We start from the raw sequence: 21,715 nt of genomic DNA on the forward strand, positions 1-21,715 counted from the left end.
CAACAAAGCATGTTAAATAAAGTTTTATATATTACAGTTTCTTATAACAATCTACAGCTCCCTGGATCACAAATGTAAATAAAACACTTCACTTACTGAAATCAATGAGAAACCTTCCAAATCCTTGCCTTTGGTATTGGGGCATGATCATTATGCAGGAGACATTGTACTTCTGCTGGCAAAGCTTTTCCTGAGGGAAGGAGAAACAGATCAAGTATGTCAAAGCACTGCTGAAGTGGGCAATTGCCTGCACCTGCCACTATCCTTTCAAAATATCCCAATAAGGTGAACAGATGCTTGAGGTCAGTACCAAAGTCGAGAAATTCAATGTTAATATTTAATTATAAGAAGGAAGTATCAATCAAACATACCCTTCAAAATATTTATTTTTACTGGTTAGCTACTCAGCACCTTGAAAATTAGATACGTTGTCTAAACAGCATAATGAAGGTTAAGCACTGTAAAGGAGGAAGATGGGGAAGAGGAAAATATTTTCACGCTTCACTGACCTCTCTCTCAAGGATATAAAAGGGGAAAATAATATCCATATGCAAGGCGAAGTTATATTTCTTGCAATGACTACACTAACTGCTTGCTGGTTTCCATCTATTTGTTGTCTTTGAGTGAAAAGTGGCAAGGAACACACCCTATTATACATTGAGCCAAGCTGTACTAACTTTTTCAGAGCTAAAAGCTTCTCACCTGAACCCAAATGAAGGCAGAATGCTCAAAACTCAAAGCTCTTTCAGACAAAATGAAGTCATATGACATTAAGACAATGCAGGCAAGTATTACATCAACTACTAAACACAATGGAAGGAAGAATTATAACCAGGAAGCTGTTCTAACAATAGAGTTTTTAGGTTTTATGTTCTTTAGACGCTATTGATTAAGAGTCTTAAATCTTTGTTGCCTTTAAGAGATTACAGAGAAAACAAGAAATCAGCACTTAGTAGCTTTAAGGAAGACCAAATCAAGTAAAGACAATGAAATATAAGAATCAGGGCAAGCACACAGGTAGTTCAAGATACCACCTATTATTTCAGCCTCCACACATAAGATGACACCAGATTAGTGATCACACTGACAGGACCACATTCCAGTTGCTTTCCAAACATTTCTTCAGGTGTGAAATTAGATACAAATGCTTTATTTCAGAAGTTTTCTTATTTTCTATGGTAAAATGAATCTGAAAGTATTATTTTCTCTGAAGAAGCTTATAAACTCTGTTCAGGACCCTAACCTCTCAAGACTTATGATAGTATTAAGTATACATCCAGCCAGTACGTTTGGACTCAGGGAAGAAAAGCAGCATCGCTTTTCCCAGCAGGAACACACACACACAAACACATGCTTTAAGAAAAAGAGGGGGCACATACAAATGATTTCAGTACTGAAGAGAGATTCAAGATGGCAAAGTTTTGTCTTGAATTATGGTAGCGAAAACATTTGTAGTCACCAAAACCAACAAATGAACCAATGAACATTCTACAAAGGTAGAGCTCGAGAACAAAATGCATTCTTGCTGAATGTCTGAAGAAATATCAGGAGAGATTCATCTGGACACATGCAGTATCTATGCCTACTAGGAAATATTTGACAGTATCAGAGTTGACTTGTTTGGACGTCACAAGAATGTACAGCTAACATAAGAGAGTGCACTAGAAATTGTTACTTTAATCAGCAAGGCCTACATCCCAACAGATAACCATGCAGTATGCAGGTACTCTGATGCAATTTTTAGACTTCTTAAAAAAAAAAAATTCAAATCTATTCTTAAAGAAAGGAAATAATACATAGAGGGTGGTGGTGATACTAGAGACAAGAAGTACGGATTTTCTAACTATATACCAAGTAATCAAATTTCTTACAGTCAAATTGTCAATTAGATGCTTTTCTTGTTGCAAGCATATCTAATTATCTTTGACCATTATTTTTGTTACCATTTGTCAAGACAGGCCACAGGAGTCCTATTTTTGCCTACAGCAGCAAATATCCCTTTAAAATTCAAAGCGATATCACAAGAAAAGACATCTAATCTAAGGAAGATACCCACAATCAAGTTAGGCCTTGTGTTCTTATGTTCTGTGTGCTAAGTAACTATATTAGATTGGACCCTACACAAGAGAGGAACAAAGATGAACACAGCTGGCCATTCATGTTTAACTAGGCAAGCTGAACTGCTAGCAGTAAAGCCATTAAAACACATGGAAATCAACATGATTCCAAACATCCAGCATTTTCTGAACTTAGATTTAGTAGGTAATGGCAAATCTGATAGGGGAAGAAACAGACCTAATTTCCAGCCGCAGAAGTACAAACCACAACACATTCTGAAAAAAAATGTACACGGCTGAATGTACATAGAATTTCTCAGTTTGCAGCAATCTGAGAAAAGACAGTACTAGTACATTTGAGATCAATCACATTCCATTTTAGATTTACAGAGAGGATTTTAAGTTTCTGAATCAATTTCTTCTTTGCTGTTGACAAAATATTAAGGATAATAAGAAATTAGAAACGTTTTAAAATACAAATTTTCATATTTTACCTTAGAGAAATATCCAACTAAATGGCATCCTTTCTCATCATTTTTTGTAAGAACATAGAAGAGGAATGGTTCAACATCATAATACAAGGTTTTGTGGTCCAGAAAGAGCTTAGCTAACAAACAAAGATTCTGACAATAAATTTTGCTCACGTTTCCATCAACCTAGAAAGCAAGACAAAGGCAGTTACTTCCAAAGCCATCAACACATTAAGATAAAATAGCTTCTTGAATCACTCATGTGCTAGGTGGACACATGGAAAAGATTACCATTACAAGAGGAAAAAAAAAATAAGGTTCAGGAGATGTCCTCGCTTCTTGTTAAATAAGAATTTTCCTACTAGTCACGATTACTTTACATGTATAAGTATTATCTCAGGATCTGGCTTTGTTAAACAAAGTTACTTCACTTTTTAAGTCAGATTTATCTCTTTAACTTACTTCCAGGAACTGAGTGAACAAGACTGGCAGACAACAAATGTGTATTACTGAAAACTACGTTGAACTGTGATTTGCTAAAAGGCTATGGTATCCAACACACACAACAATAAAAAACAATGAAGTGCATTATGCTGAATTGCTTAGGAGTTAGGCCAATGAACGGGCTGCCAATTTGTTATCAATCATAGCCATGTTTTGGATAAATTAAACAAGGCAAAAACTCTATGCTAGAATAAAACCCTATTGAGCGTGAGAAGTAAATTTTGAGTCTAAGTAGTACAATTAGTCTAGGTATGTTATGAGTGTAAAGAGTCAAGCTGTGATGCAGACAGCTATAGAAAAGCCAGACATACATACAGATCTCCTAGATCAATTAGTTACTCTCTGAAAGGGAAGGTTCAAAGGCAACAGTCTTTTTGAAATAATGTTAATGGAAGTGTTTGCTTGTACTGATGTTCTTTGATAAAGTCACTATTTATATTTCATTCACAGAGACAGCCATACAGTATGCACACAGTACTAAAAAGGAACCACATTTTATTCTGTTTCTAGTAAGAAACATAGTTATAAATGAGTAAATCTCAACCTTTTGTATATTTTTCAAAGTGACTTCGGTTTGTGTTATCAGAATTAAAAAGAAAAAAAAGCCAACACATTTAATACACAACTACAACTAATGTAGGCATTAGAATATACTTGCATATAGCACTTGTGAACATTATCAACTAGATTAAGCTCTCATACAACTCACTCTATTGTCCAAAGGTTTTCTTTCTTTTTCCTTCTCCCTTTTTCTCACTCTCAGTAGCAAGTGTGAAAAGGAGAACATCAAGTAAAAATCATCGGTGGGTAAGCCACAAGTTTGAAAATGCAATTATATAAGCTATCTTTTTCAGCAAGAACATTTGTACAAAAAAATAAAAATAGTCCTTAAATTCCAGGCAACTACAGTTTGTTCATCAGCTTTAAATGCAAATAGGAAGAAAAACAAAACCAAAACTTCAAAAGGAAGCATCTGTCAAAGTTTCTTGGCTACAACATAGTAGTAAACTATGTCAAAGCCTTCTCTCAAATCTGGCAAAGTCATGCTTTTAGCAGAGGTATGTAAGTCTTAAATGCCAAACTCATTTATCTCTCTCTAGAAAACAGAGCAAAAGGGAACCACAAACCCTTCATTCTGTCAAATACAAAATGGGTGCGCAGAGTTCCTAAAGTACCTAAAGGACATCAGCTGATGATTAAGTTTCTACAGTTATCAGAATAATAATTTACACTAACCCTCAAAATAAGAAAGACTATTTCACATGCGTTTATTGAAGTACCTGAAACTGAGAAAGGGGATAAGAGCAGTAGAGAGAAATCTGAACATTTCTTTCACGTGCACCTTGTTTTCCATGTGTTTTTTGGATGTACGGTTTCCTCCACCCTGAGAGATGTATTTTACTTTATGTTCTAAACAAGTTTTTACTCACAGCTTACCAGTAGTTTATTAATGAAAATAAACTGAAAAGCAGAATTTGCCTATGGTTGTATGCTGCACAGGTCTTAACAGCTGCTAACAGAGCAAAGGCTAATTATTTGGGGCTGACAGAACAAGTCTGGTTTTTAATAGAAAAAGAATTAAGCCTGTTATAACTTAAGCCTTTTGCTGGCACATCTACAGTCCTCAGAACAATTACTCAACTCAGGAAGGAAACAATCCTGATGCAGATTGCTATTTTCTTTAATAGCACAAAACCAAACAAGTTAATTACACAAATATTAAGATTTTTTTTTTTAATTTAAGAACTCCAAAGCTGCATTTCACATTGTTTCATTAGACAGTGGCAATTACCTAGCACAACAGACATTTATACATTACGAAAACATAAAATTAAAGTAGAATCTATAATACTTGCAATTAAAAAGAATTCAGCATAACATACACATCCAAATACAGCTGTTTAGAAAAGCTCTCAAAAGAAGTCAGAGCACTCTTGACAGTCTGTTCTGTTAGCACCACTGGTAATGATTACTGAGAAACAGCCAAGATGTGAATGCGTAGCTTTAATAACTGCAGGCATGCTATCTCATATACAAGGTTCCTGTTGTCTAGGATACTCTTAAAACTCAAATACAATTACAGTAGAAGTCTCCCAGTAAAATATTTAGATTATAGAAGACTACGCACTCATAAGCTCAATTCTTTAATTTCTAAATTAAAGGCAGTTTGTTGTGGCTGATGTTGGACTGAACCTCCATCATTCAAGCAGGACATTTAATTCTCAAACATCCAGAAGGAAGGCAAAAGAACTTAAGTAGCTAATATTTGTAATTCAAGAACAGTACATAATAAACAGCACTGCATGTTTTTATACAGAACTATCTACATTATGTTTAGTACTCTCTCTACATTCAAAATGCTCAAATAGCCAGAAATGAAAGGGTGAAAGGCACTTCTGCTGAGAGGGAAAGGTAATTCAGTATAAGAGCTCCCATTGCAGTTTCCATCTAAAATACATGCTACACAAATATCTTAAAAGGTAGAGTAATTCATGAAGTACAAGTAAAGAAAATTAGTCATGACTGAATATGGCAGGGTGGAATAGGACAGGGAAAATGGACTTGTTTTGGCAATGTAATAGGAATCTCCAAAGAAGTGTTCAAGTATGCTGAAGTTTCCACAACCACCACTCTACAACCAGTCTGTAATGTCTACTAATCAGTTAACTTCAGAAATTTAGACTTCGATGTACCTACCTCAAACACTGACAGGTCATTTCTTCTGTAGATTTCATTGGCTGGAGGATGAAACCAGCCACACTTCTTTGAATGCCTTAACAAAATGTTTTTACTTTTCATATATTTAAGACAGAATTCACACAGGTAAAGCTTTGGAAGTCTGTATAAAAATTAGAAAGATATTTTATAAAAAATAGTGAAATCCTGTAAACAGAATAGTTACCACAAAGTGACAAGCCCCTCCCCGTTTTAATATAAAGTACGTCAAGTAAATACTGCAGAAGTTTAGGTAAACAAAATAATAAGAAGAAAAACATCACATTACAGGGAATGATTAAATATTTACATCAGCCATTAGAAAAGAAAGATGAGAGATCAACCATGGTAAAACTGATTCAACAGAGTTGGATTATGGTCAACTGTTTTATAGTACAGATCCCTGTTACTTCCCCTTTCCCACAGTCCACAGAAGTTTTTGCTGTGATCTCCATCAAGTCTCCATCAGGCAGACTGGAGTCATATCTCCAGAATCACCCTTTTCCTTCCAATGAACACAAAAGGGATACGCAGCACAACATAAAGCGATGTCCCTCACTTCCATTTTCCTTACTTTAGATATGGGAAAAGCTTGAAGATTATTTTTGTCCCCACTCTACTCCTAATATTTAGATGGGATAGCAACTTGTGATAGGATTTTACTCTCCCATCCCTTGCCTACCTTATCATTTTGTTGACCAAAGAAGCCCATCCAAACAGTCCACATACAGGTGAAAAGCCTCCCTTTCATCCATCTCCATGATACAATGCATACTAGGTGACTATTCTTCCACGGAGGATTCAGTTCGGGTGAGAAACAACTAACTCACATGACCAGTGTTAGACAATGCCGATAAGTGTTCTGCATACTAGTACTAGAAACCACCCCTTACAGAGAGTTTTATGGCTTCAAATGTATGTTTTAAAATCACTAGAGCACTGGAAGACTGCTGCAAAAATTAGACTACAAAGTTTTAGAATAAAGGAGAGTCTCTGCTCAGAAGCTACCAGCACATCCTGGGATCATAGCCATGGTTTATACTAAGAAAGCTTATCAACACAAAAATAGTTTGAACTATTTGTTCCATTATGTAATCCCACTGTGCTTACGGCCAAGAACCACACTGTCTCCTACAAATGCTACCCCACTGTTGTTTCATGCTAATGACCAACCATTTTGATGCCTCTGTTTGTGATTAATTTACTTAATGAAGCAGGTATCTCAGACACAACGTGATACAAATTGAGAGATTAAAAGAACTAAAATAAAAAGATAAAATAATAAATAACACTATAAAAGCACTGATAATAAGAACGAAGAAATGTACTTTAAACTTTTCTTTAGGCCATGGTTTTTGTGTTATCAATTGAAAATATGTCCCTTATTTCCATTATGGAAAGAGGGCAACATCAAGGAATGAGAGGAAGAAGAGAAAAGGCAGCTTATATCAATGTCATGCAAAGGCTTTTTGGAACAGAATACATAGCTTGGTTTCCTACTGCAGTAAACTACTTATGAGTACACAGTTCTGCAAATTTCCACGTGTGCCACAATGGATTCATAAAAAATATATTTTCAGCACATGCAAAAATCAACAGGAATCTACCAAGCACACGTACTAGTTCATGCTTTCATCTGACTCTAAGGCATCCTGTGCCAGGCAGTCACTGGTGCCACACTTTGACTTATTTATCTAATATTTACAGACTTCTTTATAGGCCTTAAAAACGAAGAAATAAAAAATAAATGAACAAAAAGGAAGTTAACAACTTCTAGATAGCAAACAAAAGTAATTGCTCTAAGTGGCCTTAAGTTGGACATACCTTGTTGCAAATTGTTTTAAAAGAAATACCAATACATGTTGCAAAGTCAATGCAAAACTCGGAAGAAAATAAAATCAGTACTTTTAATGTAACCTTGAATAGAACTAGAAAAAGACAATGCAACTTCTTAGCCTCTCTTGTAATTACAAAAGTATATTTGCTCTTAAAAGTTATACAAATAAATTACAAACAATTACAGAAGAGTAAGAAAGTAAATTATATTATTAAAAACAGTAATACATGACAATCTTGACAAGTCACTACCTTGCATATTCCTGTGGGTAAGGTGAAGAATACCATGTCTGGATCTCATATTTTCCAAACTCTATCACTGAAGGGTATCGCCCACTTGTATCAGCAGTGTTTTTACACCCAATTTTCTGTCAGGTGCAACAAAAGCAAAATACTAGTTATAGAGAAAGTAAGCAGAAACTTATTATCAATTTCACCCAGTGAAGGTATGACAGTATTCAGACATTACTTAAATTCTTCCAGCCCACATGGACAGAGAAGAGAGCTTGCCAACAGCTAGATATAAGAGATGATAATTCTTTTCAGTGTGCCAAACATGAAGCAAAATCAGTAAGTAATAAATGGCCTGGAAGAGGCACAACTGCCTGAATCCTCTTTTCCTGCAGCACCTATTGAGATGACTTTTCTACCATCCTAATTCAAACTAAGCTGTCATCATGACAAAGAAGGAAGGAGAATGGATCAGCAAAACCCTTCTGGAGTCTATGGAACTTGATCTTACAGTATCAGCGGTATACTGAAACAAACAGATTTCAGGTAACATACTGAAGTTGAGCTGACCAGAATATGATCAGCAAGACCCTAAAGCAACAGCTAAATACAAAAATAGAATAAAGATGGTATTAATTAAATAAGTAATTTAATTGCCATCAATTTCAGAAATCTTAACATATCACATCTTTTAATCAAATGTGAAAGCTAGAAAAGAGGAAGAAGTGGGAACCATTTCTATGAGCAAATGGAAACAAACTAATCATGAAGCTGAATTTTCAAATTTGATTCAAGTTTATTGACTAACACACTCTGAATTCAGTCTATGATAAATTAATTGCACTGACCTACATCCAGTAATGCTAGTTCTTTTGCTTTTAACCTGAAAACAATTGACTTCCATTACAAGTCACTATATGTAATGGTTTATGCTGCAATTTTATAAAAAGCAGCAGTTGAAGCATTACATGCATCTCCCTTCTGACTTATGTTCTCAAAAGACACATGCTGCTTGAAGGGCAAAATCACCTCACAGTTGACTTATTAAGAGCTTCTTGCAACACGTCTACTAGGCCTGATAATTTCACTGACCAGTACATTTAAAAGACACTTTTGCAAAAAAAAAAAAAAAAAAAAAAAAAATTAAAAATTAAAAATTAAAAATTAAAAATTAAAAAAGAAATCAGCAGCCCTGGACAGATCCCATGGTAAAGAAAACCAGCTTAATCTCAGTAAGCTTAAATTACCAGCACATACCTTAGAGAAGAACACCTCCATCAGTTGGTATGAACAGCTTTAGTCCAATTCAGCTCAAGCATTTTTGCTACTACAAGTCAGTTATTTAAACCCAAAGTGTGATAAATGGTGGGTCAAAATAAAATTATCAACTTGGTAAGGCCACTCTCCTTCTACTAAACAGCACTTCCTGGGACAGACTTCACTTTTCATTGTGACTCTTTTCACAGGAAAATCAAAGCACATTCTTACTGACCATAATCTTCTCAGCCTGGACCAGGATTTCATCTATGCTGAATCTCTGAACTTAATCAGTGGTAGTCCTGTATCCAAAATGCCCAAAGATATCTTTCAAAATCTATCAAAAGTGTCAATCAACTGACCAATTCCAGTGCCTTGTCTCCAGACTAGGAGACAAACTGTATACAGTGTCTCCCAAATTCAATTTACAAGCATGACATAGTCGGTAAAAAAGGAATTCATTGAAAATTGAAATGAATTATGAATATAAAAGTGAATCAGGTTTTAATTTATATTTATAACTACATTTCATGAAATAGTCTTACCTCCAGGGAAAGTTCTCGAGCCTGTTTAAATACGTCCAAATCTTCCTGCGTAACCGTATCCTTGCTTCCCACCAGATATACATCTGTATTTTCTTGTTTGATGCTTAGTTTGATTTCAGTATCTGTTATTTAAAACCAGCAAAAAGTTTATTCACAGACATGAAAATTAAACATGCCTTACCAAAGTGATGCCCCTAAATAGGGATGTAGCAGTTACAGCTATTGAACTAAATCTGGGATTCTGAATAACAGAAATGAATGCTTCTCCCCTTTCTGGTTTCATAGCTTGCTGTTGCATGAGCTATTTTTGGTACTCTCTTGCCTTTCTTCTTGCCTATCTAAGCCTTTACAGCCTAGTTCTATTAAATTCACTTTGAATCTCATGAAAAGAAATTTCTGTCATTAGAGCTGATAAATTCTAGGACATTCTACAAGGCAATAATAAAAATAAGAGGAAAAAAGTTGCCCTTAAAAGTTGGAGACCAGTGCTAAGCTGAGTGCACATTCAAAAGTTATCAGTATATTTTTTCTTAAACAAAATTATAAAAAAAAAGGTAGTTCACAGCAGTACAGATCAAGTGTTGTGGAGACCATAACAGGATGGAACTGTTCATGAAAAAGCAATGGAGCAGAAGGAAATGAATTGAAATGCCCATCATCATAAGCACTGACAGCACACAATCATAATGACAGCACTCCTGCCAGAGAAAGGGCAGGTGAAGAACAAGGAAGTAGCATGAAAAGTGGCTATTCATGCGGTACTAAACAGCCATAAGCAACATTATGAAGGCATTTGGAGCTCCTAATGTCACTACAGATGCAAAAAAATAATAAAAAGGTGGTGTGGTATTAGTCAGAAAAAATACTTTGGAGGTTTAGTCAGTCAAAGTTTCGTCACTTCTGTATGAAAGTGAAGTAAGAACAAGAGAAATAGCTAAGTGACCTATGTGACAAAATAGGAATTTTGATTTTGGATGGGACACAGGTTTGGTTGGCGCTTTGACCTTTGCTTACCATCATCCTGATCAGGTTTAATTCTTCTGTCTGCCAAGCTCCCCTTCCCTGTTGAGGGGGTCCCCATCTGAGGGGTCACTTTATACTTTAATCTGCCTAGAATCCTGTGCTTTTTAAGTAAAGTTGTTCTCTTGAGGTGAGCAATTGCTTTAAAAGCAAGCCCTCTAGACAAACCCCATCCAGAGCAACAGGCATAAGGAATAAATCTATTTCTGACCTCTTTCCTTCTATAAAAACATCTATTAGATTTTGAAGTAGAAGATAATTCTGGTTTACAATGCATACACTTGGGTGGTGCATAGCTTGGGTGTCCCTTTTTTCGAGACTGTTCCTGAGTAGCATAGATATGAGAGATTCCATCAAAGAGTCCCTTTAGCTGGCTATTACTAGGAAGACTACTAAAGGAGGGAGCACTTGACTGACTGGAAGAACTTTGAGGAGAATTAGAAGAAGTGGAAGTGCTAGATTTTTGCAAAGTGGGGCTCTGACCAGAGATGGGGGTTGGGGGTAGAAGTGAAGAAGGTGGAGGTTTTAGCTTTTGTGTGGTACCTGTAGCCAACACAAGAGAAGTGCATGACTGTTTCTGAGAGACCTTTTTCCTTGGACGATAGTGCTTTGAAAAGTCTATTATTTCACCTCGTGATCTGCGACCATCAGGTGATGGGGTAAAAAACTTAGTAAGGCCATCAATAAGCCCTTTGGTTTTCTTGTTAACTTTAAGTGTAGAGGCAGATATGTAGGTGGAGGTGGTGGTGATTTTGGTGGTGGCACCAGGCCGAGTGGGGTCTGTAACAGGCAATCTGCTGCTTGAATCCTTCACAGATGCAGCATGACCAGATGAAGGTGTGGTACAGACTTTAGTCTTTTGACCCCTACCAGGTGACCCCCTTCCTGTGAATGCATTCACGGATCCTTCATCACTGGTTACAGACCTATGCAAAAATTTGGAAAACAAAAAATATCAGCATTAAGAAATAACAACTACTGCCGAATAGTAGTACAGTTTATATATATTACTTGTGTAATTGTACTTAATCTGTAAGAAGTTGAGGGATATTTACGCTTTGGGAAAAAAAAAAAAACACACTATGATGCAATATCCAACTTTTTTTTTTTTTCACTCAGAAGCAGTTCACAGTACATATAAATAGAAGCAACTGAGACAGTAAGATCACCCAAGAATACGGCCTCCCCACCTTCTTTTTACACATGGAATAAACACACATCTTCAAAGAAGTGTTAAAGCATCATGCCTAAGCACAGTAATTGCTTCATCACAACTGAATTTTTTGTACACGCAAAGATGCATGTGTTCAATGTAAGCTGCATATTAAAACATTTAATTCCATCAGAACATTAGCTTCAACTGTAGAAGTCTATTAGTTAGCAATGCAGTTAACTTTCAAACTACTATTTTTACCCAAGCTCATTTGATAACATAAGTCAACACTAGCATTACAAAGTACTGCCTATGACATAAAAGAAAATTGAGGTTATTTACAGAGAACATTACAATAAACTTGTTTAGAAAAAAAATTACCTCAAAGAGAAAAGAGCAAAACCATAAGACTAAGTTGTGTTTGTAAAAAAAACACAAACCAATCAAGCCTAACATGGAAGACATTTAGAAAGAGCATTGAATGCTACGAAGAAAAAGAGCATGTTTAAAGCCAACACTTATGAAAGAAGTACAGGTTTAGCACTGCTTGCTAACAATGGAATGGAGGAACACCACTGAAGAGAATGCTGCAGAATAGTATACTCTAAGTATACAGAAACTGAAAGTTTAAAAATATTTGGAGTAAGAGAAGTAGATAATCACAAGGTATGACCAAATGGCAAATCCAAACAAAGCTATATAGCTGCATCAAATGCTTCCATTTCCGCTTTCCATCCTGCTCTTTGAAGTTAGCTCATTTATTTTGCAGAGGAAAGTTTTCTTCCCCGATTTTTGCCTTCTTAATTGAGATGCTGAGGTAATTAATTCCAACAGGTTACTTCTAATTAGAGATTGAACAGCCTAGGGCTACCATCTGGTATGCTGAACTCCAAGGGCCCACCACTTAAAAAAACAGTCCCTTTCCACTCACACATCCTTAAATTTGGGTAGCTCCTAAGAAGGAACAAAACCAAAAAACTTGTAAGTCCTTTGAATCCTTTGCTCCCATAAGCTTATGTCCATAACAAGACTTACTCTCACTACCAGATGTGCTAATCACCATCAATGCCAGAGGCTAACACACACCTGGTTTTAGTTAATCCTATATAGTAATGCCTCTGAAGGGTTTCCTACAGTCAATAAGCAGAAAGTAATTCCAGGACTGGAAAGCTTTCGTTTGTATTATACAAAAAGTGGCTAATTTTACCACAGTTTATGCAACTACTCACTTTTATATATGACACTGCTGCCTTCCATATCCTACTATCTCTTTTAAACAGGATTCCTTAAGATTTACTGCTCTTATCTCCTAACCATTATTTTTTCAGTTAAATTACTTTATAAATATTAGATGTTGCAGTAATAGAAACATGTTCACAGTATGGTAAATATTTATTATTACAAAAAAAAAATCCCTTCCCAAAATACTAAACTAATATGCTCAAATGACTCGCATGCTAAAGAAGAATATCTTTTCATTCATAATCATCATCCAACATTAAACATAACATTTATGTTAGAAGTCATAGTTCAAAACTCCATTATCAAAACTTAACAATAAGACCCACATGACCTTTCCAACTTTCTTTCAGATGTGTAAGGAAAGAGGGGAAGTAGAATTACTGTATGTGAAAGGCATCCCTGCTTCACAGTAGGTCTACTGTGGGATGCATAAAATCAGGGAAATGCTTTTTGAATTCTCAAAGGGATAAGAACAAAGGTGTTGCTAGCAATAGAGGGAGATGCAGACACAAAGAAACACAGCAATTGTCATGTGTTAAAGCCTATTACTTACTTTCAACAACTTTCAAATACCTAGAAGTTATTTAGTCAAGAGAAGGAAGAAAAAAAAATTTCCCCCCCACACTCATCCTTTAAAAGCATGCTCTCATGAGCCACTGCTACTACATTTTTTTTTTTTTTTTTTTTTACTTTCATTTAGTTGTACTCTTCCTTCTTGTCCTGAAGGACAAGAAGATACACTACTTTCCTGGAGCAGTGTATCTTGAACTTTTGAATGTGAGTCAAAAAGACAAAATAAGATCCTGATAATAGGAAAATAAGTATTTAGCAAGCTGCAATGCTGAGCACATCAACCTGACTACTGTGCTGCACCATAGTACTGCTAGTATTTATGTATTTTCTCCTTTTAAGCATTTGCTGCACAAGTTATCATCTTACGAAACACAAAGTTGTACAGCAGCTAACATGCAACTCAGAAGAATAACAGATGGGTTTAGACTGTAGAGAAAATAATGGTTGGTCATAGCCACTTGACAGAATGAAGAGTAAAGAGAGCTAGAAAGTCCTTCCGCTGCTAGGATCACACAATGAAACAGATATTTAAATAGGAGAAGGAAGGCACATGTGAGTAGGAACATGGGATAGAGGGCAACATACTACTGAAGATAACAAAGAATCTGTTCCTTTTAAACCCTGAGTGTAAAGTCAACTCAGCATTCTTAACTTCAAAATTCTCCAAAGCAAGACTTAAGAAGTTCAGCTACAGGGTTCCCTGGAAAGACGGATTCCACAGGAATTACAGCATTCTCTTGTCTTAGATAAACACATTCCTGGTAAGTAAAAAGAACTGCAGACTCTTTCCTTGGGAACCAGCAGCAGCTTAACAACATAACTCAAACAATCATTTTTTCCAGAGTCTCTCTGAAATTAGAACTTCTGTAGTGTTTACTTAGTGGGTTTTTTGGAATGGATCTTGTGAGCTGATATTAACAGCTCAATGATGAGCTATGACAATAAAGTCATTTCTATACTCATATGAGCAAGCCTTTGAACAGAACAATCCCCTGAAGTTAGATTTACATAATTTATTATCTATTTTCCACTTATTATGAACTCTGTATGAACATAAATTATCTTAAGTTACGTATTAAGGCAGTTACATCATGTATTATTGTATAGACCTAACTGTACTTGCTCTGGTTGCAAATTGTATTTAAAAAATTATGGGATCTCGAAAAGTAATACACAAAGTTTTTTCTCCCCATCGTGTTCTGAAAATCTGAAAAAATAACCACTATAATTAAGAACCTATTAGCCATTGGGCTAAAAAGCCTATACTAGTACATTCATCACTTACTTTCCCCAGTTTGAAACACAAAAAAAACTGTAACTGAGATTAGATAACTCTAACTACAATAAAATTAAAAAAAAAAAAAATTGAGAGAAACCTACAACATTCGTTGCTTTAGTTTATTTTTCGGTCGTCCGATAGGTTTTGCATATCGTCGCCTTATTTGGGCAGCTTTCTCATGAAGTAGCTTTCTCCCTTTCTTCTTTGGTCTACAGACCTGGCAAATCCACATCCCTACATAAAGGAAAAAAGATTTAATTGTACACAATTTATTTAGTCTGTACTGGAGATGTTTACCAGGATATATGCCACATACGTAATTATAATATTTTCTTTTAAACATGACACAGAATAGAAAACTAGACAAATAAAGGTACACTTTTCTATCTCTATCTTGGAATTTTTGAAAGCAAAGTATGGAAAGGGGGAAAAATGATAGGAAGGATCACAAAAGATCACAAAACCATTCTTGGAATAACGTCTGTCTGCCCTTCCTTACAGTATAGTTAGATCTTTCTTAAAACAAAATAAAGATGGAAAAAATTGCATGCTCATTACAAAGCAATCTAGGTGAGAGCGTGCCAAATGAAATATCAGATTGCATCTAGATTTGTTAGTTTTAATATACAACTTGAATCTGTCAGCCTTTTAATGTTGGATATAATAATGCTATGAGACTTAAGTGGAAAAATATTTGAAAAACCTGTCAGAGTAATTTAGCATTAAATAAGTAAAGCCATAAAGATGTGGGAATAGAAACAAGAGGTACTATGTATCAGAAATCTAGAGACTGGAGATCCTGGAGACACAGGTACTTTAAGTTACCTTTACAAGTCATGTGAAGCAGGAGGCTCTTTCACCTACTTTAAGGATTTCTGTGCTCATGTATACACTCCAAACACTTTCAACGGCCTTTGCAAAACTTCACTTCCAAAAATAGGCAAACAACTCAATTCATGGCAAATCAACCACAGGCCTTTACTATTCTGCACAGAAATCTCAAAAATAACGTATTGGCTTTAACATAACTGAAATTACGTTGTTCACCAATGTAAAAATAATTAGCATGCTCAAGAGCTTTTGGTCATTTAAGAGGAGAAAAGACTGTGAATGAAAGTATTTTCATTGAAAGGATTTTCATTATCACCTTTTGGCATTCGGGAAAGTGGTGGGTCACAGCACTCCATGTGGAACCCTCTATCACAGGAGTCGCAAAAAAGCATGTTATCCTGAAGGGGATGGGGGAAGGAAGAGGAAGAGGAAAAAAAGACTTAATATAGCATTGCTAGAGGTTGCACAACAGTGATTTGTATTTGCACATGTGCTACGTATAGAGCTATGGTAAACACAAGTCAATAACATCAAACAGTAAACTTACTGCATTTTTGCCTTGGATCCTACATGCACTACATGTCTTGCATTCTATACACTGCCATCTTAAGGCCTTCACATTTGATGTTAACTCGGGACAGAATTTCAAACATGATGGATGTCCTAAAAAAAAAAAAAAAGGAATTAAGATTGAAGAATTATTGATTCTTACGCTTAACAGAATGTAGCCAGAACCACCAATAAGTATTGGTGGTTTCTAGAACCTTGACATTATTCTCACTTCTTGAAAGGAGATATGGGAAAACTACCATAAAATTTATTTATAAAGAGAAACAGTTGATTTCTCCATTAACTGACACCTGTAAATAGCCTTCACAGGCACTTTTTTCTTTTCACTAAGTTATTTCCATCATATGTTTAATAGTTGTCATTGGTTTGGGGGAAAAAAAAAAAAAGTATCTCTGTGTACTTGAACTCACTCCTTTCATAGCAGTGTAAAAAAAACAGGACATCTTCATGTAGGAATGAACTAGTAATTTGTTCTAGATATTTTTACTTCCTATTAAAAAAATTTAATACTCAATCTACACATTTTTTCATTCAAGCTTATTACTTAGTTATATACAGAGAACAATTTCAGAGCAGTTAAAAGGGGGAAAAAAAAAACAGGGAAATAGGCAAATAACAAAAAGTTTACTACCACAGAAGGTTTAAAATGAGAGGCAAGGAGGAAGAGAGAGGAATAGAAGAGTAGCTGAACTTCCATTTCCCATGAAACCACGTTTTGTTCCTTAAGTATGATCATTAACTTTTTCATGGCAGCCCAGCTGTTCTTCCAATTAATACAAGATACCAGATACTTGTACACATACAACATGTCAGGCAGCATCTTCTCATGTCTTCAACCATCTCAGCAGAACTCACCCTCAACCCAGAAAAGATAAAAGCATTGTTAAAAAGGAAAGGACTAACCTTCCCCAGAAGGTACTTTTTAACAGTGTTATATTCAGAGATAATCAAGGACATCAAGTTGTAAGAAAGACACTCTTTGCTGAGTAAAGAACTGGCTGGATGGCTGGGCCCAGAGAGCGGTGGTAAATGGAGTTACAGCCAGCTAGCGACTGGTCATGAATGGTGTTCCTTGGGGGTAGGTATTGGGGCCTGTTCTGTTCAATATCTCTACTGATAACCTGGATGACAGACTGAGTGCATGCTTAGTAAGTTTGCAGATGAAACTAAGCTGGCAGGAAGTGTCAATCTGCCCAGGGCAAGGAAGGATCTGGACAGGCTGGATTGCTGGGCTGAGGCCAATGGGATGAAGATCAACAAGACCAAGTGCTGGGTCCTGCACTTTGGCCACAGCAACCCCAGGCAATGCAACAGACTTGTGGCATAGTGTCTGGAAGACTGTATAAACAGACCTGGGGGTATTGGTCAACACCCAGATGAACATGATCCAGCAGTGTGCCCAGATGGTCAAGAAGGCCAACAGCATCCTGGCTTGTATCAGAAATAGCGTTGGCAGCAAGAGAAGGGAAGCGATCATCCCACTGTACTCAGCCCGGGCGAGGTCACACCTCAAGCACTGTGTTCAGTTTTGGGCCCCTCACTACAAGAAAGACAGTGAGACCCTGGAGCATATTCAGAGAAGGGCAACGAAGGGGTCTGGAGCATAAGCCTTACAAGGAGTGGCTTAGGGAGCTGGGATTGTTCAGTCTGGAGAAGAGGAGGCTCAGGGGTGACCTTATCACTTTCTACAAGTACTTGAAGAGAGGTTAAGGTGAGGTGTGGGTTGGCCTCTTCTGCCGCATCACTAAACAGGACTAGAGAGAATGGCCTCAAGTTGTGTCAGAGGAGATTCAGGTTGGATGTTTGGAAGTACTTCTTCCCCGAGGGACTGAGGTGCTGGAAACAGCTGCCCAGGGAAGTGGTGGAGTCACCAACCCTAGACGTGTTCAAGAAATGTTTAGGTGCACTGAGGGGCATGATTTAGTGGGAAATATTGATGATAGGTGGACGGCTGGATTGGATGTTCTTAGAAGTCTTTTCCAACATTGGTGACTTTGTGATTCTATGATACAATGCTGCACTAATGTCATATGAATGCAAAATGCTTTCTTCTCATGGTCAGAGGCTGGATAAGTACTTTCTTCCAGGTAATGGGCTGCTGGTGGTGATTCAGACTTTCTCTATCCTCTATTTCTCAGTTTAAACCACCACAGCTAAAGCATGACAAACAAGGACACAGGGTAATCCTCAAGCATGTCCTATTTTCATTTTCTAATAAACTGAGGCATGAATGATGGAATGCAGAAGCCACTTAAGAATCTGAAGTTGGCACTGAAATTGGCTCTTTTTACAGTGTGTACGTAAGGCCTAATCCACTTTTTGTTAAACTTAAGAAGATAAATAGCGTAAAAATATCACATTCTCAAAATAAAGTGCAGTGATATAATCTATTGGTAAAGAACAATCAAGAATAAATTCCAGGAAAGTTTGAAAAATAAAAATTTCAGAAAGCATTGCCATTTATTCTCATCACACAGTTTAACAGAAATTAACAATTTCTTTGTTTTTAGAACTGATTGCACATTCCAGTAACAATTTATAAATTATTGATTTTTCAAAACCAAAGGTCAGTGGGAGGGAAGGAAAAAAAGTCATGTTTGCTTTTGTTTTCTCATATGATATTCCTCATCTTACTCCCTTAGAAAACACCCTGTGCAAAATGACATAGCAAGCATTTCATTTTCACTACCCAAATGTATTATTCTCCCAAAAACCACAAAATACAAATGATGTTAGAGAGGATGTGCATACACCCTGATAGTTTCTGCATTCAGCATGCAGAAGCGTTACCTGATGAAACAAATAACTGAAGCAAAAAACCTGAGGCAAAGCGGACGTGCCAACAGTGGGCACTGCAATTTAATCTCTGATCAACTGAACACCAATATGACTACTGTGCACGATAGTTTCTTCTAAATTTCATACACAGTAAGCTTTGAAACATACTGCGATGTGTAAAATTATAAATCCAATTACAATAAGCCTTCACTTGAATGAAGTTTTGTTATTTATATATTGCACTGAAATTGGGTTTTATTTTAGTTAGGCACCAGTAACTAAAGTTTAACCATCCAGCAATCTGATTGGCAGTTTCAATATTTCATTCATTATATGTAATGCATCTAAGGAGATAATTAAAGATAATTTAGTCTTAATGAGGCAGAGAGAATGTATCAGTGTTAATTCAAATGGAAGCTGATCCATGAAAGTCAAGACTTGCACAGTTCCACACTTCTTAGACCTAGAAAGGATTATCACATAACAGAAGAGGAACTGGTATCTGAAGTCATCTGATCAGTGTATGCATCCTAGTCTAACCAAGCACAAATCCCTATTACACCTATAAATACTAGGAGCAGATTTGAAAGTGCAGGAATCCTGTACGCCATATATAAGATGGTTTAAAGAAGTCTGTAGGGTTTGGTGTGAAGCCACTTCCTCATTTCATTTGCTTTAATACACTAGAAAACAAATTGGTTCACTTAAAAGGAATCTGTCACAGAATCCTAGAACAGCTTAGGTGGGAGGGAACATAAAAGATTATCTTGTTCTAACCCCCCTGCCATAGGTAGGGTTGTTACTCATAGATCAGGCTTCCCAGAGTCCCGTTCAATATGGCATTGAATGCCTCCATGGATAAGGCATCCATAACCTCTAGGGACAGCATGTTCCAGTGCCTCACCATTTTCCGAGTAAACAAGTTCTTCCCAACATCTAATCTAATTCTCCCTTCTTTTTCTTTCAATACTTGTCCTACCACTATCAGATCAACCCAAAAGCCAGTCCCCCCAAGTCTGTCCAGGTAACAGATTCAGAAGCGCACAATGAAAAGTGTATCTGATTGACTGAAAATGTATTTTTAATCCACAGTTTTGTTTTTACTTGAGTACTTATGTAGCAGTACCAAAAGATTGGCCATCTTCAGCTGCACACCTACAAAATCATCATAGATAAACACTCTGAATTTTAAGAAACTGAAACTATTCTTTAATCTCCAGCCTTTTCAAAAGCAATGATGGCTTCAGAGGATCATACTCACTTCCCTCCCAAGCATCTCTCTCATTTTCATCTTAGCACAGAAGGTTGCATGGCTGTGCGGTGAACTGGACGAGGGTACTGATCTAACTTGTCACCTTTCAGATACATTTGTTCCTCAGTCCAGTTTATGCACAACCATGTGCACCTGACCAGAACAAGAGAGCACCAAACAGTCAGATACTGCAGCTCACAACTCTTTTAGAAGCGGTACTGCAGGTGTGTATTTCAGCTGTGTTGCAAAAACCTTTGCCAAAAGCATTTCCCTATGCAGCTTACTCAGCTTCTTAGATATCGCAAATCAGTATGGGCAAAATTTCTGATGATCAATTAGTGGCACAGTGCAAAACTGAGCCCTCAGATCAAGCGTACATCCCAAACAATCAAACAAATCCAGCATTTTGCAAGTATGGCTTCCCTACAAATTTACTCATCATGTGGACCTACAAACAAACTCAAACATCTCATTGGTTGTTGTCCATATGATAAAATTTGAGCCAAAGAAAAACCTCTGTTTCTTCCACCTGTTCCTACATACTTTGTCCTAGCTCTCAATCCCTGTTTGAAGAGAAGATGACAATCAAATGTTAAAAAATATTTTAACACCTTAAAAACAGATTTATATATGCGCATTTATAGTATTTGTAAATTCAGCCAACTTACCACTGCTGCCACAGTCTGCACAAGACAACAGCTCTTCTGGTTTCTTTTCTCGATTTGATTCTTTTGTTCCCAAACAAAAGCTACATATGGGGATGGGATCAGCACGGGGCTAGATTTAAAAAAAACAAACAGGCATAGTTAGCTTTATTAAGCAAAAATAGTTTTTTTCTCAAACTATGAGCACATACAAACCATTCTCAGCAGCCTTTTCTCTCTCATTAACTTGACTTGGTTTTAACTGACACTTTGATGTACTACATGCTCATTACCAGGATGAACATCCGTTTTACTCACTTGAGAATAACAAAGTTTATCATCTTAAAAAAAAGTTAACCCATAATGAACATCCTTGCATACTAACCCACATAAACCTCTCCAGTGCAAACCAGCATTAAGGAAGGAAATCCAGGAAGAACTTCAGGACATCATTCTTGAACATACCATTTAAACTTTAGAATACAGAGAAGTTGCTTGTTCAGCTGTAACAGTACTCAAAAGATTAAGATATAAATTGGGTTTTATTACAGCTGAATAAAGTTCCTTTCCACAGGGAAATGAAAGAAAAAAAAAAATGCAATGAAGTGTCTTAAAACTGACATTTCCAACCAACTGATAACTTCCTGGCATCCCTCTCTGAAACCACCAGTTTAGGTTGAAGACACCTTTTTCATTGATTTCTTCCAGTCTGATGAGTCCCACCAAATATCACATGCAGCCAGAATAAAACAAATATG

General features: G+C 36.5%; 1 protein-coding gene across 6 annotated transcripts in view; it reads right to left on the reverse strand.

Moving 5' to 3' along the window:
* KAT6B (lysine acetyltransferase 6B) overlaps positions 1-21,715 on the reverse strand; it is a 93,564-nt gene that overhangs the window by 23,788 nt on the left and 48,061 nt on the right. For 4 of the 6 annotated variants that reach the window (XM_090145003.1, XM_090145004.1, XM_090145002.1 and 1 more), the window contains exons 3-12: positions 20,982-21,090; positions 16,261-16,376; positions 16,030-16,111; positions 14,984-15,116; positions 10,630-11,561; positions 9,616-9,737; positions 7,835-7,950; positions 5,729-5,870; positions 2,552-2,713; positions 97-190 (exon numbers count right to left, since the gene is read on the reverse strand). In XM_090145003.1, coding sequence (XP_090001129.1) covers positions 97-190; positions 2,552-2,713; positions 5,729-5,870; positions 7,835-7,950; positions 9,616-9,737; positions 10,630-11,561; positions 14,984-15,116; positions 16,030-16,111; positions 16,261-16,376; positions 20,982-21,090 — 2,008 coding nt within the window. The remainder of the gene's footprint in view (positions 1-96; positions 191-2,551; positions 2,714-5,728; positions 5,871-7,834; positions 7,951-9,615; positions 9,738-10,629; positions 11,562-14,983; positions 15,117-16,029; positions 16,112-16,260; positions 16,377-20,981; positions 21,091-21,715) is intronic. The other 2 variants (XM_090145006.1, XM_090145005.1) reach the window with 2 other exon arrangements.

This window comes from Phasianus colchicus, chromosome 8 (assembly GCF_987193195.1).
Source record: "Phasianus colchicus chromosome 8, bPhaCol1.hap1.1, whole genome shotgun sequence".
NCBI lineage: Eukaryota > Metazoa > Chordata > Aves > Galliformes > Phasianidae > Phasianus > Phasianus colchicus.